General features: G+C 33.5%; 1 protein-coding gene across 1 annotated transcript; it reads right to left on the reverse strand.

The window, feature by feature from the left end:
- Window positions 1-1,165: 1,165 nt before the first annotated feature.
- LOC122831136 (meprin A subunit beta-like) lies at window positions 1,166-16,660 on the reverse strand. Its single transcript, XM_044117088.1, has 26 exons — window positions 16,655-16,660; window positions 15,038-15,056; window positions 14,905-14,931; window positions 14,751-14,776; window positions 14,563-14,647; window positions 13,411-13,528; window positions 11,226-11,404; window positions 10,809-11,027; window positions 9,348-9,509; window positions 8,711-8,941; window positions 8,174-8,623; window positions 7,909-8,082; window positions 7,715-7,820; window positions 7,547-7,591; window positions 6,520-6,561; window positions 5,254-5,292; window positions 4,774-4,812; window positions 4,377-4,424; window positions 4,243-4,284; window positions 3,737-3,778; window positions 3,198-3,245; window positions 3,064-3,105; window positions 2,558-2,599; window positions 2,306-2,353; window positions 1,580-1,627; window positions 1,166-1,342 (listed from the first exon to the last, which is right to left on the reverse strand). Exons 1-26 carry the CDS (start codon window positions 16,658-16,660, stop codon window positions 1,282-1,284), a joined length of 2,388 nt encoding a protein of 795 aa, XP_043973023.1. The 3' UTR covers window positions 1,166-1,281.
- Window positions 16,661-21,052: the final 4,392 nt, after the last annotated feature.

Here is a 21,052-nt window from a genome sequence, read left to right on the forward strand (position 1 = left end):
GTTGAATATGAGCCACAAGTTCAGGCATTATACACTGATTTCTTAAAGCAATACATATCTTCCCAGTCTGTTTTTGCACAACAAACTCACATTTTTAGGAGAAGATGCCAACTTACACTGTCATTATAACATATATGCATTGAGACATTTCTAATTATTTTGCTGCCTATGCAGACACACGTTTTATATGAGAGGTGTACATTGTGACAGCAGAAGGATCATCGCCAGCAGGACAGTGAGGATGGTAGAGGCCACCATACCAGGACAGAAGGAAAAAATGCTATAAGAGAAGAAAAACATCCTGAGAATATGCACCAGTTCAGTCATCATTGGTCAAGTTAAATTGATTAAGTAATTAGGTCATTCATATAATTTAATATTAATTCAATAATAAGTTCTGTAATTTAGCAAATATCATTTTTCATGGTAATGGAGTGTTCTTTAGTTAGATCCATGTTTCTTCGTAATATACCAAAAAATATTTCTCAAAAAAACAAAAACATTGATTTTTTTGAAAACTAAAGCTGTATGTGTCCAGTCATATTTGTCTTTAGAAACAAGTGATAAATTTTTGTGTTTTAGTTGACCAGCCATGTTAAGTGCAGCACTAGAAACTTCATTCTGTTATTTTACTGCACCTTGAAGGTATGGAGTTATCAACAACCAGGTCAACACTGAAGAGGATCAAATAGAACTTAGAAGGTGTTCCCATGGAAAATGTATTTGATCAAGCTTTAAAATGTTGATTAGTTTTAAATTGATCAACATTGGACTGTGTGAGGGCCACCATGTAAAACAGTTCCCATGTAGACACCATCTATATAAGTGCTATTTGTTTCTCTTGACTGTTTTATTTTCTATTTGTAGCTTCAATCTCATTTTTAAATAAATTATTACAGTATGGAGCCCTAATAAAGAAATATCCAAATAAAAATACTAAATAATTTTAAACTTAGTGACAAAGGTTTAGCTCAATGTTTATATATTCAGTTGGAATTGCAACTGAATATATGTATGGTTTGATTTATTATAAAATGTGACATTTTAGCTTAGATTGCCATGTTATAATTGTTTTTCCATTTTGTTTATTAAAACATTTGAATGGATAAAGTATCTACATACTTTTGTACAATTGTCAATAATGACAGAAGTAAAAATAAATAAACAATTTTGTCATTTTGTCATCCAAAATGAAAGCAATAATACTTTACAGAGAAATGGACAAATATGAATGATCCATCACAGGCACCATCTTTAAGGCTTTGAGAAATGAAATGGTCATTAAATCTGGGAATACCTGTCATCTGTCGTAGTAGGTGGTGGAGTCGCCGTGGTTGAGATTCTGAAAAAATAAAAGCGTTATTGCACAATGTAATTTTTGCTGCCTATTAATATCTATAGCAGTATAATTTCAGCAACAAAATAAATTGTGACGTGTGAATTATGTTATCATTACGGCTGTGGATCTTGACCAACCTTCTAAAAGTTTTTAAAAGTTGAATTTAAACATTTGATCATCTAGCTAAAAATACTGCAATATTTTCTACTCATACAAGCAGACCCATTAATTTGGATATACCTGTTGTCTGTCGTCGAATCCGGTGGTGGAACGTTGGTGGATGGGATTCTGCAAAAGTCAAAGGATTATTTTACAATTTTATTTTTTAGCAGAGTGTATATCTGTAGCACAGCACTTACAGCTAAAACATATATGTTATGTCTATTTGTGCTACGACGTATCTGTATGGTATAGATTTATAGTCAGTATTGGGAAAAACTGACTTCACTTGAAACATAAATTTGTAAAAGACATAGATATTTCTAATTAAAGATTAAAAGTAAGCAATTTTATTTGTAGAAGAGATTCTACAAAGCTTTCAAAGCTCTAAAATTTGCTAGTCGTTTTTTTTAAAAAAATGACCAGCCTGAATGCAAAATTCTGTAGTTTTATCAGATATTTGGGTTTTTGGCAGGTCACACAAATCCCAAGTATTGCCACTGTAAGGTTTTATTGCTTCCATTGCTTTCAATAAAATCATACTTTTCAATTATGGTTTTATTGTCCTTGGAAGTTAAAGAGAAAGTGATTCAAGATATTTGTATTTAAAATAAAATCGGCAAAATAATTGTCATGTCTTATAAGAGATGGATTAATGGTAGTTTAGATCTTGTGACAATAAACAGAAGTGAAAGTTGCAAACACACTTTCAACTAAGCAATTAAAGAATATTAAACAACCCATCACACAAACTGTACATAAAAGGTATTGACAAACAACTTAAATAAAGTCATTATTTGTGAATACCTTTCAGCTGTTGTTGTATCAGGTCTTGGAATGGTGGTGGGTGAGATTCTACAAAAGCCAGAGCATCATTGAACAAAATGATCTTTTCAACGTATTAGCTGTAGCAAAAATACTTAAAGCTACAATATCAACAATCCTTTTCAGGAATATGTGTTAGTTATGTCTTCTAACAGTAGCAATGCTTTGTTTCTTTCATGTTGTGCATGTAGAGTCAAGGGAAGTTTGAAATGATGGTATCAAATGTGGCAATACCTGTTGTCTGTAGTGGGAGGTGGATGGATGGTAGATGAAGGCCTGTAAAATGATTTCCAAACATTTAGGTACAAAACTTAAATATATAACTGACTCATTATTGTTGTTACATACCTTACATAGATCTTAAAATGTTTCTAAGACAGTAAGAATTATTTTTTTCTTATAATTTGTAAATGCCAGAATACAGAGAGGGGTAACCTTTCAGAAAATGTTGATAGTAGTGTCTACAAATTAAAAGGTTTACAGATATTAAGAATACTATTCCTTTAAACTGCTTCTAATATGTTTAGTTTCATGATGCGGCTACCAAGAAAAAAAAAAATAATATTTTTCAAATGGGTAAAATATCGGTCACATCTTGTAAGAAGAGGATTGGTGGTGGGTGAGAGCTTGTGACAAAATTTGATTAACAAAAGTTAATTGCACATATTTTAAAAAATGTACCGTAATGAAAGAATAGTGTAAAGGGAAGTTTGAACTGATGGCATCAAATGTGGCAATACCTTTTATCTGTAATGGGAGGTGGATGGATGGTAGATGAAGTCCTGCAAAATTATATACAAACATTAAAGTATTTAGTAATAGTAAATATACCGAGCAGGCTTTGACAAATAAAGTGGTCATTAAATTTGAATACCTGTCATCTGTTGTTGTATCAAGTGGTGGAACGATGGTGGATGAGATTCTGGAAAAGCCAAAGAGTCATTAAAAAATATTCTAAGAATAGTATTAGGCTTAACCCTAACCCTATCTCTAGGAAATTCTGCAAAATAAACAATGTACAATACTATTATTGCAGCCTATTACATCTAGTTGTGATATTTTGCTGACCTCAAAAAAACTTTTAAAAACTTGTTTGCAGTTTTTCAAAACAATCAAAATATCCCTCACAGATGTTATTCTGTGCTTGCAAACATTGTGATGTATACTATTTCATAGAAATCTGAATTGATAATTCAAACTAAAATGGAAAAGTTTTCAATTTCATTTGTAGGAGTGATTGCTAGGTGGGGAATTATTTTAATTAGACCCACATTTAGGTAATATTTTTACTCATCTTGTACTTTTCAGGGATTTTTAGTTACATCTTGTAAGAGTAGCAATTCTTTATTTCAATTCATCTCTGCATATGGAGACATTGGAAATGTGAAACTATGGCATCAAATATGGCAATACCTGTTGTCTGTAGTGGGAGGTGGATGGATGGTAGATGAAGGCCTGTAAGATGATTTCCAAACATTTAGGTACAAAACTTAAATATATAACTGACTCTTTATTGCTGTTACATATCTTACATAACTCTGAAAATGTTTCTAAAACAGTAAGAATTATTTTTTTCTTATAATTTGCAAATGCCAGATTACAGAGAGGGGTAACCTTTCAGAAAATGTTGATAGTAGTGTCTTCAAATTAAAAAGTTTACAGATATTAAGAATACTATTCCTTTAAACTGCTTCTAATATGTTTAGTTTCATGATGCGGCTACCAAGAAAAAAAAATTCAATATTTTTCAAATGGGTAAAATATCGGTCACATCTTGTAAGAAGAGGATTGGTGGTGGGTGAGAGCTTGTGACAAAATTTGATTAACAAAAGTTAATTGCACATATTTTAAAAAATGTACCGTAATGAAAGAATAGTGTCAAGGGAAGTTTGAACTGATGGCATCAAATGTGGAAATACCTTTTATCTGTAATGGGAGGTGGATGGATGGTAGATGAAGTCCTGCAAAATTATATACAAACATTAAAGTATTTAGTAATAGTAAATATACCAAGCAGGCTTTGACAAATAAAGTGGTCATTAAATTTGAATACCTGTCATCTGTTGTTGTATCAAGTGGTGGAACGATGGTGGATGAGATTCTGGAAAAGCCAAAGAGTCATTAAAAAATATTCTAAGAATAGTATTAGGCTTAACCCTAACCCTATCTCTAGGAAATTCTGCAAAAGAAACAATGTACAATACTATTATTGCAGCCTATTACATCTAGCTGTGATATTTTGCTGACCTCAAAAAAACTTTTAAAAACTTGTTTGCAGTTTTTCAAAACAATCAAAATATCCCTCACAGATGTTATTCTGTGTTTGCAAACATTGTGATGTATACTATTTCATAGAAATCTGAATTGATAATTCAAACTAAAATGGAAAAGTTTTCAATTTCATTTGTAGGAGTGATTGCTAGGTGGGGAATTATTTTAATTAGACCTACTTGTCTGTAACGGGAGGTGGATGGATGGTAGATGAAGTCCTGCAAAATTATAACCAAACATTTAGTTACAAAACAAAAATAAATAATTGACTCATTATTGAAGTTACATAGCTTCTCATTTAATCAGATCAAATGTCATGTTTCTGAGACAGAATTCTATATATATTTATACTTTTTTATATTATGTAAAATGCCAGAATAACCTTTAGTGTCTTCAAATGCAAAAGTTTACACACTTTAGGAATACTGTTGTTTGAACTTTGGAAAATTCCTAGCCTGGTAAAAACAGGCTACTATACTTTGCTACGTTCAGAAACTCCAGGTTCCTGGAGGCATGGACTGTGTTGAGGTTTTAAATTTTATCCAATTGCAATATTGCAACAGTGGCAATATTTGTATTTCCATTATCCTCTACTTACAGTATAATGGTATCAAAACTTTGAGAAATATGAAATCAATAGGCATCAGATGTGGCAATACCTGTCTGTAGTTGGAAGTGGATGGATGGTAGTTGTAGTCCTGTAAAATTATAACCAAATATTTAAAGTAAAAGGCATATTTGTGTGTTTATATTATAACTATAAAGCTAAAAAAAGTTGATTTTGCATAATAATTTCTTTGAGGAACAACTAGCTTAGATAACTAAATTTATACTTTGCTTAAAATGTAAGAATTTTCAGTTCTGATCAATACTTCACAAGTAATATGTTTTAGATTATTTTTTTTATCTCTACAACAAAAAATGAAGGTAAAACATCTGTCATTTCTTGTTAGAGGTAGAAACTAGTGAGAACTAATAAAATTCTAAAAACAATATACCAGCAAAAAAGAAAGCAATAAACACATTGTTTACAGAAAAATTAAAAATATGGACAACCCACTCTGTCTTCTGCTTTGACAAATATGATGGTCAATAACATGTGGGAATACCTGTTATCTATTATTGTAGGGGCTGGTGGAATGATAGGTAGAATAATGGTGGAAGAAAAAAGAAAAAAATTCTGGCTCACTACATCAATTTTCATGTGTTTAAAGTAAGTTATAATTGAAGCTATGAACCATAGATGAACTCATAATACTTTTAAAAACCTATTAAAATGTGGGCAGGCCATATTCTGACCTATTGTAATCAATTTGATTCTGATGTTAAGACCCTAATGTTTTGAACAAATTAGGTTTTAAATGTGTCAATCCCTGGCATATAAGATGTCGTTGCCTCTATATGTTTTTTCAACTAAGAAATTAGACATTGTAAATTGAAAGATTGTTTTTAAAACAAATTATTCTCCAGAAGCCTCATTCCTAAATTATTTTCCATTAAAATAAAATAAAATTAAAAGCTGTACTTGGTAATGGAAATATTTTGAAGAAATAAAATATTTTGAAGAAATAAAATATTTTGAGAAGGATAAAGTTACTTGGTTCTGGCAAGACATTTATGGGTTCAATCACACACTGAAATGTGATTGAGTAAGCATAGCGTTTATTTGAAAATTAGATGAAAGGAAAAGTGTGACAACTTTTCCTTTCCTGTATTGAAAGGAATAAAAGGAATCCTTTTATGTATTGTCCCCTACATAAACTGATTTTTTTATTTGCAAGATGGTGAGTCCAGGCCTCTGTATTTGCAATAACTCTGGATTCTTGATAACATTAGTAACTGTTAATTTTCTTCATACTTTGCAGATAGGTTCATCTGCAAACCATGAAGAAATGTTCAAACAACTCTCAACAAATTGGCAATACCTGTTGTCTGTAGTGGGAGGCGGATGGACAGTAGATAAAGTCCTGTAAGATTATAACCAAACATTTAGGTACAAAACAAAAGTAAATATATGACTCATGGGTGATGCTGGATACATTGCATATGTCTTAAAAGGTCACTGTCTCATTGAATTAGGCCAACCTTTTAGTCTTCTACATCAGTTTGAAATATCATCATTTTTAATATTTTCTAGATGCCAGAATATCGAGAGGGAAAACCTTTTTGAAAAATTTTGTGCTGCAGCTAAGCAAGGCAGCCAACAAATGTAACTCAGTTACACTAGTTCTGAGGGTTAGGGGCTATGGTAAGGGTTAGGGGTTTTCGGAATCAGCTGATACTCTAGGTTAGCCATTGTGAGAATCTTGTGGGAGAATACCCATAATTTGACCCAATATAAAAGACAAATTTACCAATTCAATGAAAATGTATGTGAATGCGTGAATTAATAAAAAAAATTATCTTTCCCATATTCCAGCAATTGAAATAATTTTTTTTAATGTAACTGACATAATACAGGTAAGGTTTGGTAAAATTTAATTTCAAATGGTGATAAAAATAATATTTGCCCTTTTCTACAATGCAGGTAGAAGTCTGGTTTTGGCTGTTTGTGTAGCCATGACACAAACCAGCAAACTTTTCTTTACAGAGAAAATGAACTTTACCTTGATCACCTGCACATTAGACTTGTACTATATTATGATGTGTTTATCACAGCCTACTGTTTAATGTTACAGCACTGTTTCAATAGTTATATTCAAAAACAATCTGACAGATGGTAGATGAAGGTTATTAAAAAATACAAGAGAAGAAAGTGATAACTTGTTTTCTCTTTGTACAGTGACAGTGTTATAAAAATAAACTGTATTTAATTTGATTAAACAATAATGATAGGAATAAAGCAAATTATTCACCACAGAAACAGAACAAAATAATACGTCTTAGTTTGCACTGGATATAATGCTTGATTTGAAAAAAAAATAAATAAAGTGTAATCAAATGTGTGAATACCTGTCTTCTGGTGATGTAGAAGGTGGGTTGATGCTTGGGGATACTCTGTAAAAGTTAGAGCAAAAACTGAAATCTGTCTGTATTTCTAAATCATTTTCTTTTAGAGCTTTGTCTGGAAATGCAAACTTGTCAGAATTAAGTTATAATTTACTTGACAACTTGTTTTACCGTGCAGAGCATGGACTTTCATTCTGATTTGGTGGAGGATTTGTTATCCTCACTGGTTTTAACTGAGGACATGGTAAAGTTGTTCCATTGATTAGTGGGGTGAGATCTATCAATGGACAAAACTATCAGTCTTGACAGACTTGTGACATTATATGTAGTTTGCAAAATTATTTTAATTAAAACATTTCCCCTACCTTCAAAGTTGAACATGAAAATGGCACTTCCTCCCTTGAGGAACTCTCTGGATTGCAATTCTTCTAATGTTACAATATTGTTGTAATCCCAGAGAAGCCCATAATAGATTATTTCTCCATTCTCATTAAATGATCCATATTTAGTCTTCCTGGGATTCTCCCAGACAGAGAAACCTGTTTATATGACACACAATGCATGAGAATACGCGTTCATTTTTTACCAACAACTTTTCTTCAAAATACCAACATTTTATGATAAACTTACCAGAAAATACGTCCTTTTCATCAGAAACAAAACTATATTGCTTGGACATTTGCAGTTGCTTGTTCACGGTTTGATCCATCAACTGGAAAATCATATGTCTTTGCAGACAAGGATATTGCAGCTGGTCATCATTCTTACTAGACAAGAGCTGCATGTACATTGAAACATATGTTTTGTAAAGTTTAGCAACTAGACGGTATGCATAGCCGTCTTTGGAGAATTGTCGTGGGCTGGTCATACTGGCTCCATAGCTGTTTGTGTTTAAAAGAATCTCCAAGTCATCAATCTGCCAAGCAAAGTGTGGACACTCTGTCTCTGAGAGATTGATGTCATCAATTGAGAAACCTCCTGTGGAGTTTCCTGCTCCTTTCCGAACCTCAAACACAACCTGGAAGTCCTTGGTGGCATTCAAGGAAACGTGGTGGAACTTCCAGTGAGATGTTGGTGAACCTGGAGTAACAGGTTTTAATTTACTATGCTATACAATTTTAATATTACAACATGCAAAAGTGAAAAATAAAGACAATCTGTCTTTACCAATAATTTGTCCCATTAGGCGAAGAGTTCCTGTGATGTCCTGCTCATTTTGAAACTCTCTGATCCAGATATTAAGTTCATCTAACTTATTTCCACTGTGGAAATAGTAGAACTGCAGACACTGGACATTACATGCCCTGGTAGGTTTCACTATCTTGGTTTCCAGTAGAGTTGAATCTCCCTCTTGTCCTGATGTTGTGCTCACATGGATGAAGTACCCAGTTTCATTACCTGCAAATACGTTGATCAAGATAATGTTTCTCATAAATCACCTTCGTCTATATGATAATCATAGACAACTCAATATATTTTAATATGTTCAGACAGAAATTATGTTTGCATAACCATGGTAAAAATCACTCGATTTTGCAGTAAAGCTAGTAGAACAGGAAATAAACCTCCCTTAATATTCCATCTTTATGATTCTTAAAGAGGGATTGTTTGTTTTTAGTTGAAAATTGTCTTCAATATATTATTTCTGAAACAAGTTTTGCTCAAAGATTATTTAGAAAGGTGTAATTCAGCAAAAATACCAAACAGTTAAATGATATGTTATTGGCTCAGATTTGTTTACTTTCCATTGCTCTTCAAAGCCATAAGGGGAAAATAGTCATAATATACAAGGAGCAAATCTCACCGTTGTCTCCATTTCCACTTGGCAGACTGGTATGGTCAGAACTGGGGCCCCCATGAACTTGAGTAACAACTTCCCAGCTAATTCCACCCTGTGAGCAGCGGCTCATTTGGCACATCGATCCATTCGAAAAGCCACAGTAAGAATTAAAGGCAACAGTTGACTCTACGATGGTAAGAAAGAAGAATACAATATATTTTACAATATAGTTTGATTTACACATTGTTGTTAACAACTCCAAAAAGTTCATGTATGAACCAGACATCGTTTGACCGGAGTATACTGGTGCATCTTACTAAATTAAGACATCAATGAAAGAGCTTTTTATTTGATTAAGTCAGTGAAACAACTTAAACACATTAAACAATTTTACTCTATATACAGTTGTATATTTCAACATTGTTACTGACAATTTTAATGATCATTTAAAAAAAAAAAGAGTTTCTCATGAAATTACAATATCACGTAATCACAATGAAAAGCTTCTTTATAAAAAAATGAATCATTACTTTTGGCCATTTTATGGCCTCCAGAATTAAGGCTATGATTGAAGGTTTGATGGTTTTCTACCAGTAAAAGACCACTTCCACAAAGAAACCACAGAATGTCATTGCCAGAGCAGCTGCCTTGATTTATTCTAATGTTTTATTGATAAATGGAATGAAAGAAAAAATGTGGCAGAAGGAGGGGGACAAGCAACCAGGATTCCCACAGCTAAATAAAGATTTCTAAGACTGGAAGAAGAGTGGAGAGAGTCAAACCAGAATCAAAGTTATCTGAGGTCCAGTGGGAAGTTTTCACTGAAAGTGATAATTTATTTTCTGGTGTTGATGCAATGTGTTTTATCTACACTGAAGATAAAACAATCACCTACCAGGACATTTCTGCATTTCTGCTGACAAACTATGTGGAAATGCAGATTTACATTCCTGGAAATACTAACATCTGTGCTTGATCATGTAACAAATTCACCTGGCTTAAAAGCCACAAGTGAGTACCGTTAAGAAGAAGATGAGTGACACCAGAGCTAACAATGCAGACAAGTTGAAGGCCACTATTAAAGCAACAAGTTGCTTGTTGACCGCCTTAGCAGACCCACAGGCTGATCACCTCCATGCTGTAAATTATCCAAAAGGATCCCCAACCAAAGGTGGTTTATATAATTTATAGTACATGGACATGTACTGTCCATGTCAGTAGAGGAGCTTTTATGTAATTTAAAAATCAGCATCCAGTGTTCCTAGAACACTGGATGCTGAATATGGTCCCTCCAGTGTTCCTAGAACACTGGAGGGACCATATTTATCAAATTCAACAGAACAAAATAGTTTACATTTATTACTATTTCACTTTATATATGTGTAGCTTGTCAAAAAGTACAGAAGTTATGATAGAAATTATAATTTGACTAAGGCACTTTAAGCAATCAATTTACGGCAGGCTTAACAATGTTTTATGACTTACTGCAGTTGTAGCGAAGGTTCAGCTCTAGAGCATCACTAGGACTCATTTCCAGCCTTTGACCAATCACATCTTGGAATTTGGGGTTGATGGTGATAATTGTAGCGCCATTGCCATTTGAGAATGCATTTTTGCCATAGTGCATCACCGACATGTAGTCATATGGGACTCCATGTGTAGTGCTCACACTACTGCTATACTTGTCAAAATTATTCTCTTTACCTGGGTGACACAAAACACACTGCACTTTAAAAATACTATGGTATATATGGTGCTCTTATTACAGCCAACTGTGATGAAATTCCTCTCTTTACCTAGATGACACAAAAAATGCACATTTTTGCAATGAGAAAAACTTAATTAATTAAACACACCACAGATCACAGACTAAAAAACACACTAAAAAAATAAATGTTTTACCTGGTTGGATGTTGGCTAATTCAATCCGTACATAATCATCTCTGTCATATCTAGACTGTTCATGGTAGAAACCAAGAGCATGAAGAAGCTCATGTTCAACAGTCCCAATTTTGTCACAGCCTGCACCAATAGAGAGATTCTGACCATTGGAGAATATTCGACCAATGTATGACCAGCAACTGCAAGGGGGAAAGGCGTTATTCAGGTGTTGTTGAGACATACAGTTGTGGTCAAAAGTGTACATACACTTGTAAAAAATCATAATGTTATGGCTGTCTTGAGTTTCCAATAAGTTCTACAACTCTTATTTTTCTGTGATAGAGTGATCGGAACACATACATGTTTGTCACAAAAAACAGTCATAAAGTTTGGTTCTTTCATAAATTTATTATGGGTCTGCTGAAAATGTCACCAAATCTGCTGGGTCAAAAATATACATACAGCAACAAAATATGTCAATTTTGGTGATGTAGCGAGTTGTGTCAATCAAATTAGCTTCATGTCATGGCCTCTTCACTTCTTCTAAGTGATTCTGATTGACTACAGCTGTTGACTTCTCATGAGCCCATTTAAATAGGGCTCATTTGACCCAGTGATTAGACTCAGCTACAAAAGCTACAATGGGAAAGTCAAAGGAACTCAGTGTGGATCTGAAAAAGCGAATTATTGACGTGAACAAGTCAGGGAAGTCACTTGGAGCCATTTCAAAGCAGCTACAGGTCCCAAGAGCAACTGTGCAGACAATTATACGCAAGTATAAAGTGCATGGAACAGTTGTGTCACTGCCACGATCAGGAAAGCATAAGCTATCACATGCTGCCGAGAGGAGATTGGTCAGGATGGTCAAGAGTCAACCAAGAATCACCAAGAAGCAGGTCTGCAAGGATTTGGAAGCTGATGGAACACAGGTGTCAGTCTCCACAGTCAAGCGTGTTTTACATCGCCATGGACTGAGAGGCTGCCGTGCAAGAAAGAAGCCCTTGCTCCAGAAAAGGCACCTTAAGACTCGGCTGAAGTTTGCTGCTGATCACATGGACAAAGATAAAACCTTCTGGAGGAAAGTTCTCTGGTCAGACGAAACAAAAATTGAGCTGTTTGGCCACAACACAGCAATATGTTTGGAGGAGAAAAGGTGAGGCCTTTAATCCCAGGAACACCATGCCTACTGTCAAGCATGGTGGTGGTAGTATTATGCTCTGGGGATGTTTTGCTGCCAGTGGAACTGGTTCTTTGCAGAAAGTAAATGGGATAATGAAGAAGGAGGATTACCTCCAAATTCTGCAGGAAAACTTAAAACCATCAGCCCGAAGGTTGGGTCTTGGGCGCAGTTGGGTGTTCCAACAAGACAATGACCCAAAACACACATCAAAAGTGGTAAAGGAATGGCTAAACCAGGCTAGAATTAAGGTTTTAGAATGGCCTTCCCAAAGTCCTGACTTAAACCCCATTGAGAACATGTGGACAGTGCTAAAGAAACAGGTTCATGCAAGAAAACCATCGCATTTAGCTGAACTGCACCAATTCTGTCAAGAAGAGTGGTCAAACATTCGACCTGAAGCTTGCCAGGACCTTGTGGATGGCTACCAAAAGCGCCTAGTTGCCGTGAAAATGGCCAAGGGACATGTAACCAAATACTAATGTTGCTGTATGTATATTTTTGACCCAGCAGATTTGGTGACATTTTCAGCAGACCCATAATAAATTTATGAAAGAACCAAACTTTATGACTGTTTTTTGTGACAAACATGTATGTGTTCCGATCACTCTATCACAGAAAAATAAGAGTTGTAGAACTTATTGAAGACTCAAGACAGCCATAACATTATGATTTTTTACAAGTGTATGTACACTTTTGACCACAACTGTAAAACCACAAGCAATTTGTTCAGATGAATCCTGCTCTCAGTTAATAAATTTCAAAAACATAGACACAGTTTGTTTAAACTGCTAAAACAAGGATCAGCATGTTATTTTTCAAGTCTGACCTACGCTGTCATGCTGATGAAAGGTGAATAAGACACTCAAGAAAACATGAAGAAATCTGACAGTTGGCAGGTCAAACTGCTGTACACTGAACTGCTGCACCATTGTAGAAGGCTCATGTTTCAGTTACATGTATAAGTACAAATTAACACGTTTAGTTGAAAGTAAGTGAAATAAGAAATCAAAGATAAGGATAAATTACCCGTCTGACTTCTGGATGTTAATGTAATATTCCTCAGAATCCCTCGGTTTGAAATCAATGCATGACTTCAGTCTGAACTGTTCAAAGGCTCTCATGATGACTCCTTTAGCATTCAAGTCTTTCATTTCATGAGGAATTTCAAAATGATAGAGAATAAAGAACATAATTACACATAAATACACATAATTACTTTTTAGATAGTATGTAACATAGCTTTTCTGTTACTTATTACACAGCAATAAATACCAATAATGTTAATTCAAAACAAACCAAAAAAGAAAAAAGAAAACCACTACTGGACCAGTGCTTCCATTATGGTGCCAGTTCATCCTTTACATGAATTAGATCTAAATCCAGTCCGGTCAAGTTAAAATAAATTAATTCATGCTCATAGTTTGCCACCTAGATCATTTGGATTAAATCCCCATCTCCAGCTATAACTAGTTCTTGTTTAGTTTTCAAATTTTATCCATATCAATGTTTTAAAATTAACAAACCAACAGGAACAATTTATATGGGTTATTTCATTGTCTTGAATCTGATTCATTCTCTGTTTGTCTTTGCCCTCATAAACAGTATTTTATACTTTCCAGAACTGCTTTAATGCTTTTTTCAACCTCCTCTCCCCCCAAAAAAAAATTCATCAGTGTAATCTGATAGTTTTAAGGGTTGGAACTCGATTGTGCAGTTAATGTCTTTACAACCAAAACTACCTGAAGTCAAGTTGAAAGCAAAGAGAAGACCTTAATTAAAATTAAAAGTAGAGGCCTTTGCAAAGATGAACTCTCTCGACTGCTGCACATGCAAACACAGACACCATGTAGCAAGAAAATATCCAACGTTTCCCCGCTAAACATTTGGATGTTTAAATCTTTCTCCCTCAAACAAAGCGTGAATGACTTTAGTTGAAGTCATTCATGCACAACATTGAGCGCTTCAGCATGTGTTGTATGTTTACTCTGTTGTGTCACTCTCCATTCAGTTCCAACTGATGGCCATTCAAACTGAGCCAGGATCCCCTGCAGCTTGTCTGCTGTTCAAAGAGAGGTGTTCCTTTCCACTGTTGCCAAGTTCTTCTTGAGAAATTAAAACACTAAAATGCAATTACCCAGAAGTTTGGTTCGTCTTCTATAAAAGAAAACTAATATTTACCCAGGCCTTTATCCAAGACATATGGAACTGGGGATGTCCATAGTTTATCTCCAGAAAGAAGGGTGCTCCTTTGAAGGTTTGGAGGCTAATAAGGAAGAATGCGGGGCACAGACATGGAAGACAACATGCCTACATAAATGTTGTACTAAAAACTGCCGTTGTTTGCTTAGAATAATACTGAAACATACCTCCCGAATGTCGTCAAGAGTCAAATCTAAGATCAGGGAATAATGTTAGTTCTTTTATCAAAGAAAGTTGGAAAGCAATTCACAGACAAATCTAAAAAAAAAGTTAGTTTTTTTTGTTTGTTTTTTTACAAAAAGTTAAGAAAAGTCACTTTACCTTCTTCATTTGTGTTTCTTTCAATCACTATAACACAAAGAGGCTTTTTGTAAATTCATATTACCTTAAAAAAATCACTTAAAATCAATAGTGAAATCCACATGGTAGTATGAAGAAAATGCATGAAACTTACCGACTATTTCTCCATCTAACTGGAGTCAAAAAGAATTAAAATGAAAGAATAAATAAATAATTGTATTCATTTATTATATACAAAATAAGTAATTCAAAAACAAATAAGAGTCTTACTTATAAACATAACTTATGCAAATAGTTGCCTTTATTTTTTAAGTAGATAGGGCAGAATATTTTTTATCAGTGTATAAATAAAATAGTCGCTGGGAAAAAGGCAGAATATACACTGAACAGTTTGCAATTCTCTCATAAAACAACACAGACACATGCAGGACAAACAACCATGTACTCAGACCTTCATATATAAGGTGTGTTTTTAGAGTAACCACACTCTTTGTGAACTGCCTTCCGATAGAGCAGGAGTTTTTAAAGAGACAGAGCCACAATTTCTAGGTGTTAAATTTTAAAATTAGATTTCTTTTAAGTCATATTAGATATATACAGCATTTTTATAACAACTGAAAGTAACATAGTTACTTGATTATGCTATGTAATGATACTATGTGACTGGAAAACATATAATGATGCCACTTTAAACATATGAAGCCGTCAATCCATCTTGTCTTGAAGCAATTATCCAGGCTGGTGGAGACAGAATATTGATTTGGGACGACTACTATGTCACAAAACTTACTAAAACTATTTTAGTGAACATAACAATAACACAAACACTCCACAGTCACCAGATCTCAATCTGGTAGAGCACCTTTTGGGTGTGGTAGAACAGGAGATTTTTGATCATGTATGTGCTGCCAACCAATCTGCAGTACACTGTAAAACATTTGAAGGTGGCTTAACTTGAAAACCAAAGTTCAATGCATGAACTTTGGTTTGCATGAAGTCAATGCATGAAGCGATTAAAGTTAATTAACTTTAATTAATTAAAGTTAATGAATCGCTTGAAAAAGCGATTAAAGTTAATTAACTAGAAAATTGCTTTTGTTTGAATTCTGAAATTAAAGTTCATCAAGTTGATTTAACAAGAGACACTTGTGTAAACATTGTTTTATCTAATTAATCTTGAGTTGTGATAAATTATTTCAGTGAAAAACTGAAATAAACAAAACTGTCCTCACCCAGTTAAAGAGCACACATTTTTGTTTTATTTTCACTTACATTATCAAGTTAAAATAACAACTTACTTTTACATTAGAATAATTTAAATTCTTGTTTTAAATTGCATGAACAAGATTTTTTTTATCTGATAAATTTATTAAACATCACAATAAATTCTGCTCAAAAACATTTAGTGTGAACAGAACATTATCCTCAAGCTTTTAAAACTGACAAATGGATTAAAATTAAAATTTTTCTTAACAACACACAAGCGTCATGTCGATGTAACACACTTGCTTTTCACTCACTGTGCAACACAGGATACAAAAATCATGCCACTAACCACACTAAAACATTTTTAAAGTGCTAACCTAAGAACCCTGGTTTTTCCAACTCTTGGAGGTATGACAAAATTAATACAAAGTTAACAGAACTTTAACAGAAATTACTGTAAGTTTATCTTTCGCAAACTCACATTTCGGTTCTCAAGACTTATCTGACTGAAAGAGTATTCGAAAGTAGGCACAACTAAATGTGGCTCAAATGTTTGACAGTGTACCTGCATGATGCTGTCATAACATTAGGGACTCGTAAAATGGCTGTTAAGACCTGAAATGAAGATCTTAAATAATAGTTTTCTTTTTAGATAATACTTTAGATACTACTTTGTCAAACTCTTAGAGATTGGGCTTTTCAGGTTGTGGCCCCGTTGTGGCTCTGGAAATCTCTACTGCTGTCCCTGCACTGCATGAACTCCACCGAACTTTTAAAGAAACAGCTAAGATCATTGTTAAACTGACAGTATTTAATTAGATTGCTACCTTTTATATTTTGTTTTTTATTCTTGATTTTATGTTTGCATCTTAGTGAAGCACTTTGTCATTTTAATGTCTGTGACAGGTGCTATATAAATAAATTTTACTTACTGATGTACTTACACATGGATGGAATTGCAAATGGCTCAGAGAGCAACACTTAATGCACAAACAATTTAAATAGGTTTAAAACTATAAAATTAAACAAGGAAAAATACAAAATTGATTTAATATATATATATATATATATTAAATCAATTTTGTATTTTTCTTTATATTGTATTTATATTTATATATATATATATATATATATATATATATATATATATATATATATATATATATATATATATATATATATATATATATATATATATATATATATATATAACTAGTTATATATATATATATATATATATATATATATATATATATATATATATATATAACTAGTTAAACAGTTAATAGAAAAGTATCAGTATGCATATAATGAGAAGACAGCAGTCACTAGAAAATGCAGATGGATTGCTGAATTATTACACTCATTGCCACCAGATTTTCAGGTTTTTACTATTACCGTACATAAAACAACTAAATTATTCTTATTTCCTAATATCAAACTGGTTGACATTTAAACTGTAGTTTAAACTGCAAAAATATACTTACGCCAGGGATGGAGAGTCCTGAAGAAAGTGCAAGGTGTACCAAAAGGAAAATGTAGCCTTTCATCTTCATGTTGGCTTTGTGGATAAAATCTAACCTCAAGCTTCACAGAAAATACATTAGATGAAATTAAATGTTAAAATACTTTAATCCAGTGAAGATGCATGACTTTCAGTAGATTCCATAAATTTTACAGTAATTCATTTCCTACCTGTATGAAGACTTTCAGAAGCTCAGAAGCTGTTCAACTGAGATTCCAAACAAACAGGAAGGACTTTTAAAAAAATCTCACCCTTTTACAAAACAGGTTGGATCATTTCAAAGCGTCAACGTCACACCGAAAGGCTTTGCTTTGAGGTTGATTGTCGGCAGGCCTTCTTCGTTTGCAGTTGTCATGCAGTATTTCCTGTTGGGTGATGAAAAGGTGCTGATAGAGTCACTTAATATAGAAAATGTATATTGTTCACCATGAAGAAAAGATGTAAAATATATAATATACTGACTAGTTGTAATTGTTTGACAAATATAAGGATCAAGTCATAAAACAACACAGAATATGGTTTCTGGAAATTGCCAAGTTACTCCTGCAGTCCATAAAGGATCTATGTGTCTTCTAGATACCTTTGCTGCTTTTCTATCTGCCTAAGCCAGCAAACCCTTTCTTCAGTGACATCAGCAAGGCATGTTTGACCAAACACCTGGAAGTCACTGGATGTTTTCTCTGTTTTGTGAAACTGTTGCTGTACATCTAAGAGATGATATACTAAAATTATATCTGGGATCAATGTCACCTTCTAAGTCACCTAAATTATCTTTCCTCCCAATATGAAGCTTGGCTTGAACATTATGGGCTAATTAATAGTTATTAGTAGATACATAATATCTAAAATTCTTAATCAAATGATACTTACAGACCAGTTTATACCACTATTACATTAGAGAGACTATGAGGACTGATACTTAGATTCATTTAGAGAGTAAGTATCTAACGAGGTTACAATTAATAAAAACCTGTGATTGTGACGGACTGAATTGCATTAGTCTTGTAATTCTGTGAATGTCCAAGGAAAAACAAGTAACACAAGCCAGGGATCTTTATCTTCAGTGTTTTCTGAGATGCTATGTTTGAGACGACAATTGAAGTCAAAAGTCATAAAAGAAAAGGAGTGATGAGACATTAACCACTTCCTGGTACATTCCATTTCTGCTTGATCCTGTTTGACCTGTCAGGTCCATGACTTTTTGGCTAGTCCTCTGCATGTAATTAACTGGCAATGCTAATCATCATGTGAAAACCAAAGGAGGATGATTTTTGGGGATGATTACAGTCTGACCCACCACAGTATGACTGAAAATTACATGGCAGCCAGACTTACATGCAAACCTTATATTTTTAAACCTGTGGTATTCAACTTCTGATAAGCTCTTATATTTGTTGTCTCTTGCTTTTGTTTCTGGTTCCTTCCACTAGCACGTCATCCACTACCTGTCATCCGTCGTTCCAAGAGGTGGTGGAAAGATGGTGGTTGAGATACTGGAAAAGCCAAATCATCATCAAACAACATAATTTATAGTAACTATCATTTAGTAAAATGCTAGTTACTACACAATGAATTGTCCTGTTATTTTCTTTAATTGTGAAAACATTCTCATTAAAGTGCAATACCTGCCGCCTGTAGTAGTAGGTGGATGGACAGTAGGTAACATCCTGTAAAATTCAAGTCAAAGTTTAAGTACAAAACTAGTTCAGACAGAAGTAAAACAATTACTGGTAGTTTCTAAATATTTCACACTCTTGAAAAAAATAAAAATAAATAAATAATAATAAAATATATATATATATATATATATATATACATATATATAATTCAGAGTTTCAGGGTTCCATGTTTTTTTTAGTATGAAGTAAATCTTTTAAAAAAGTGCTGTTGAACAAAAAATTAGTAACAGTAATAAGCAATTAGTAATAAGTTTTGTGTAACTACTAAAAATAAAAAATCTGGGATCAGAACAAGGTAGTGTTCCAGTGTTCTTTCTTTGCCTGTCAAGAAAGAAAAAAATAATATCAGAAAAGGTACATTGCAACTGCAAACTGAGGGACGGAAGATAAAATATTTTCATTTCAATGTTATGTTTATCTGCACATGTAGCATTCCTACCATTTAAAGTTTCCTTTTGTCACGCAACAATCACAACTGTCAAAATATTTTATGAAAATATTTTATGAAAATATGTTGTGATTGACCAACACAAGATAGAACATACTTTCAAAGTGGACAAAAAGGAATATGTAGTTTCATTTGTTTCCATGTACAAATAAAAATCTTTGTGCTTTGCATTGATCTTTCTGTGCCAATACTTTGAAGAATCACCTTTCAGGTACGTCTTTCAAGCTGTGGATAATGTATCCACATTTTTCTGTCCATTTTACAATCATGCTCTTCTGTTTTGGTGTAACGCATTAAATCATAACAAAAGGCACTGGACTCTTTGATTTTAATATGGCCACATGTGAGTTTTCAAAGAAATAACACATTTATCTAGTAAATTTTACTGTAAATTACCAGACATACACTACAAAAACAAATTCCACCAACTGAATAATGTACAACCTCAGTTAGACAAAACAAGCAGTTGCAAATTGTTTTGTTTACTTGAACATTTGTTCAATCTATTTTTGGGGTTGAACTGTTTTCTCATTTGACTGAGTTAGACTCCCTTTCTCTTGTAAAACCATTACAGTCACAAGAACAACAACTTATTTTAAGAAGACAAACACAAAGAAGACAGACACTTTACTTAACAATGGGATTATACTCTAAAACAATGTTAATACTCTGTAACCTTTGTACAGACAGCTCAACCACGCTGAATGCTGCAAGCACTGTTCGGAAACTGAGCAGAGGAGGATTAGCTGTGAAAAAATGTGTTGACAGTAACCGTCAAGTGGCGGGACTCTTTATAAGCGGTATGGCTCGTGTTTGCTTTCAGTACAGTAGCTGGGCAACTGTTTGCATTGTTACCATACCAGCAAATACCTCTGCTGCTTCTCACATGAGCTCATCTACAGTTACGGAAAAAGTGAACTCCCCATGGGGTTTTGTGTAGTTTGCTACTTTTAATTATTATTCTTGGGGGGGATCAACTCAGTTGTTCTAAAACTTTCAATTTTGCTCTGTCTTTGTTTGATAAATTAACACTTGCTTGTCTGCTTTTTTAATTAATGATTTCAGACTTGACTAAATATGATAACCAAGTAAATGAAATGTGTACATTAAACCCTTGAAATGAAAGAGGATGTACTTTCTTCTTAGCTTGAGTAAAACAAATTGATCTTTTGTGGCGTCAGAATGACTTTTAATGTTCCTCAGAGTGAGAATGAGGTTGAACAGGTTTTACAGAGACAGCTCAGTGGATTAGATTATTTAAAAATGCAGAGTCATTCAGTAATTTATTTATAATGAAACTGTTTTATGGAT

Source organism: Gambusia affinis, linkage group LG05 (assembly GCF_019740435.1).
Source record: "Gambusia affinis linkage group LG05, SWU_Gaff_1.0, whole genome shotgun sequence".
Lineage (NCBI taxonomy): Eukaryota > Metazoa > Chordata > Actinopteri > Cyprinodontiformes > Poeciliidae > Gambusia > Gambusia affinis.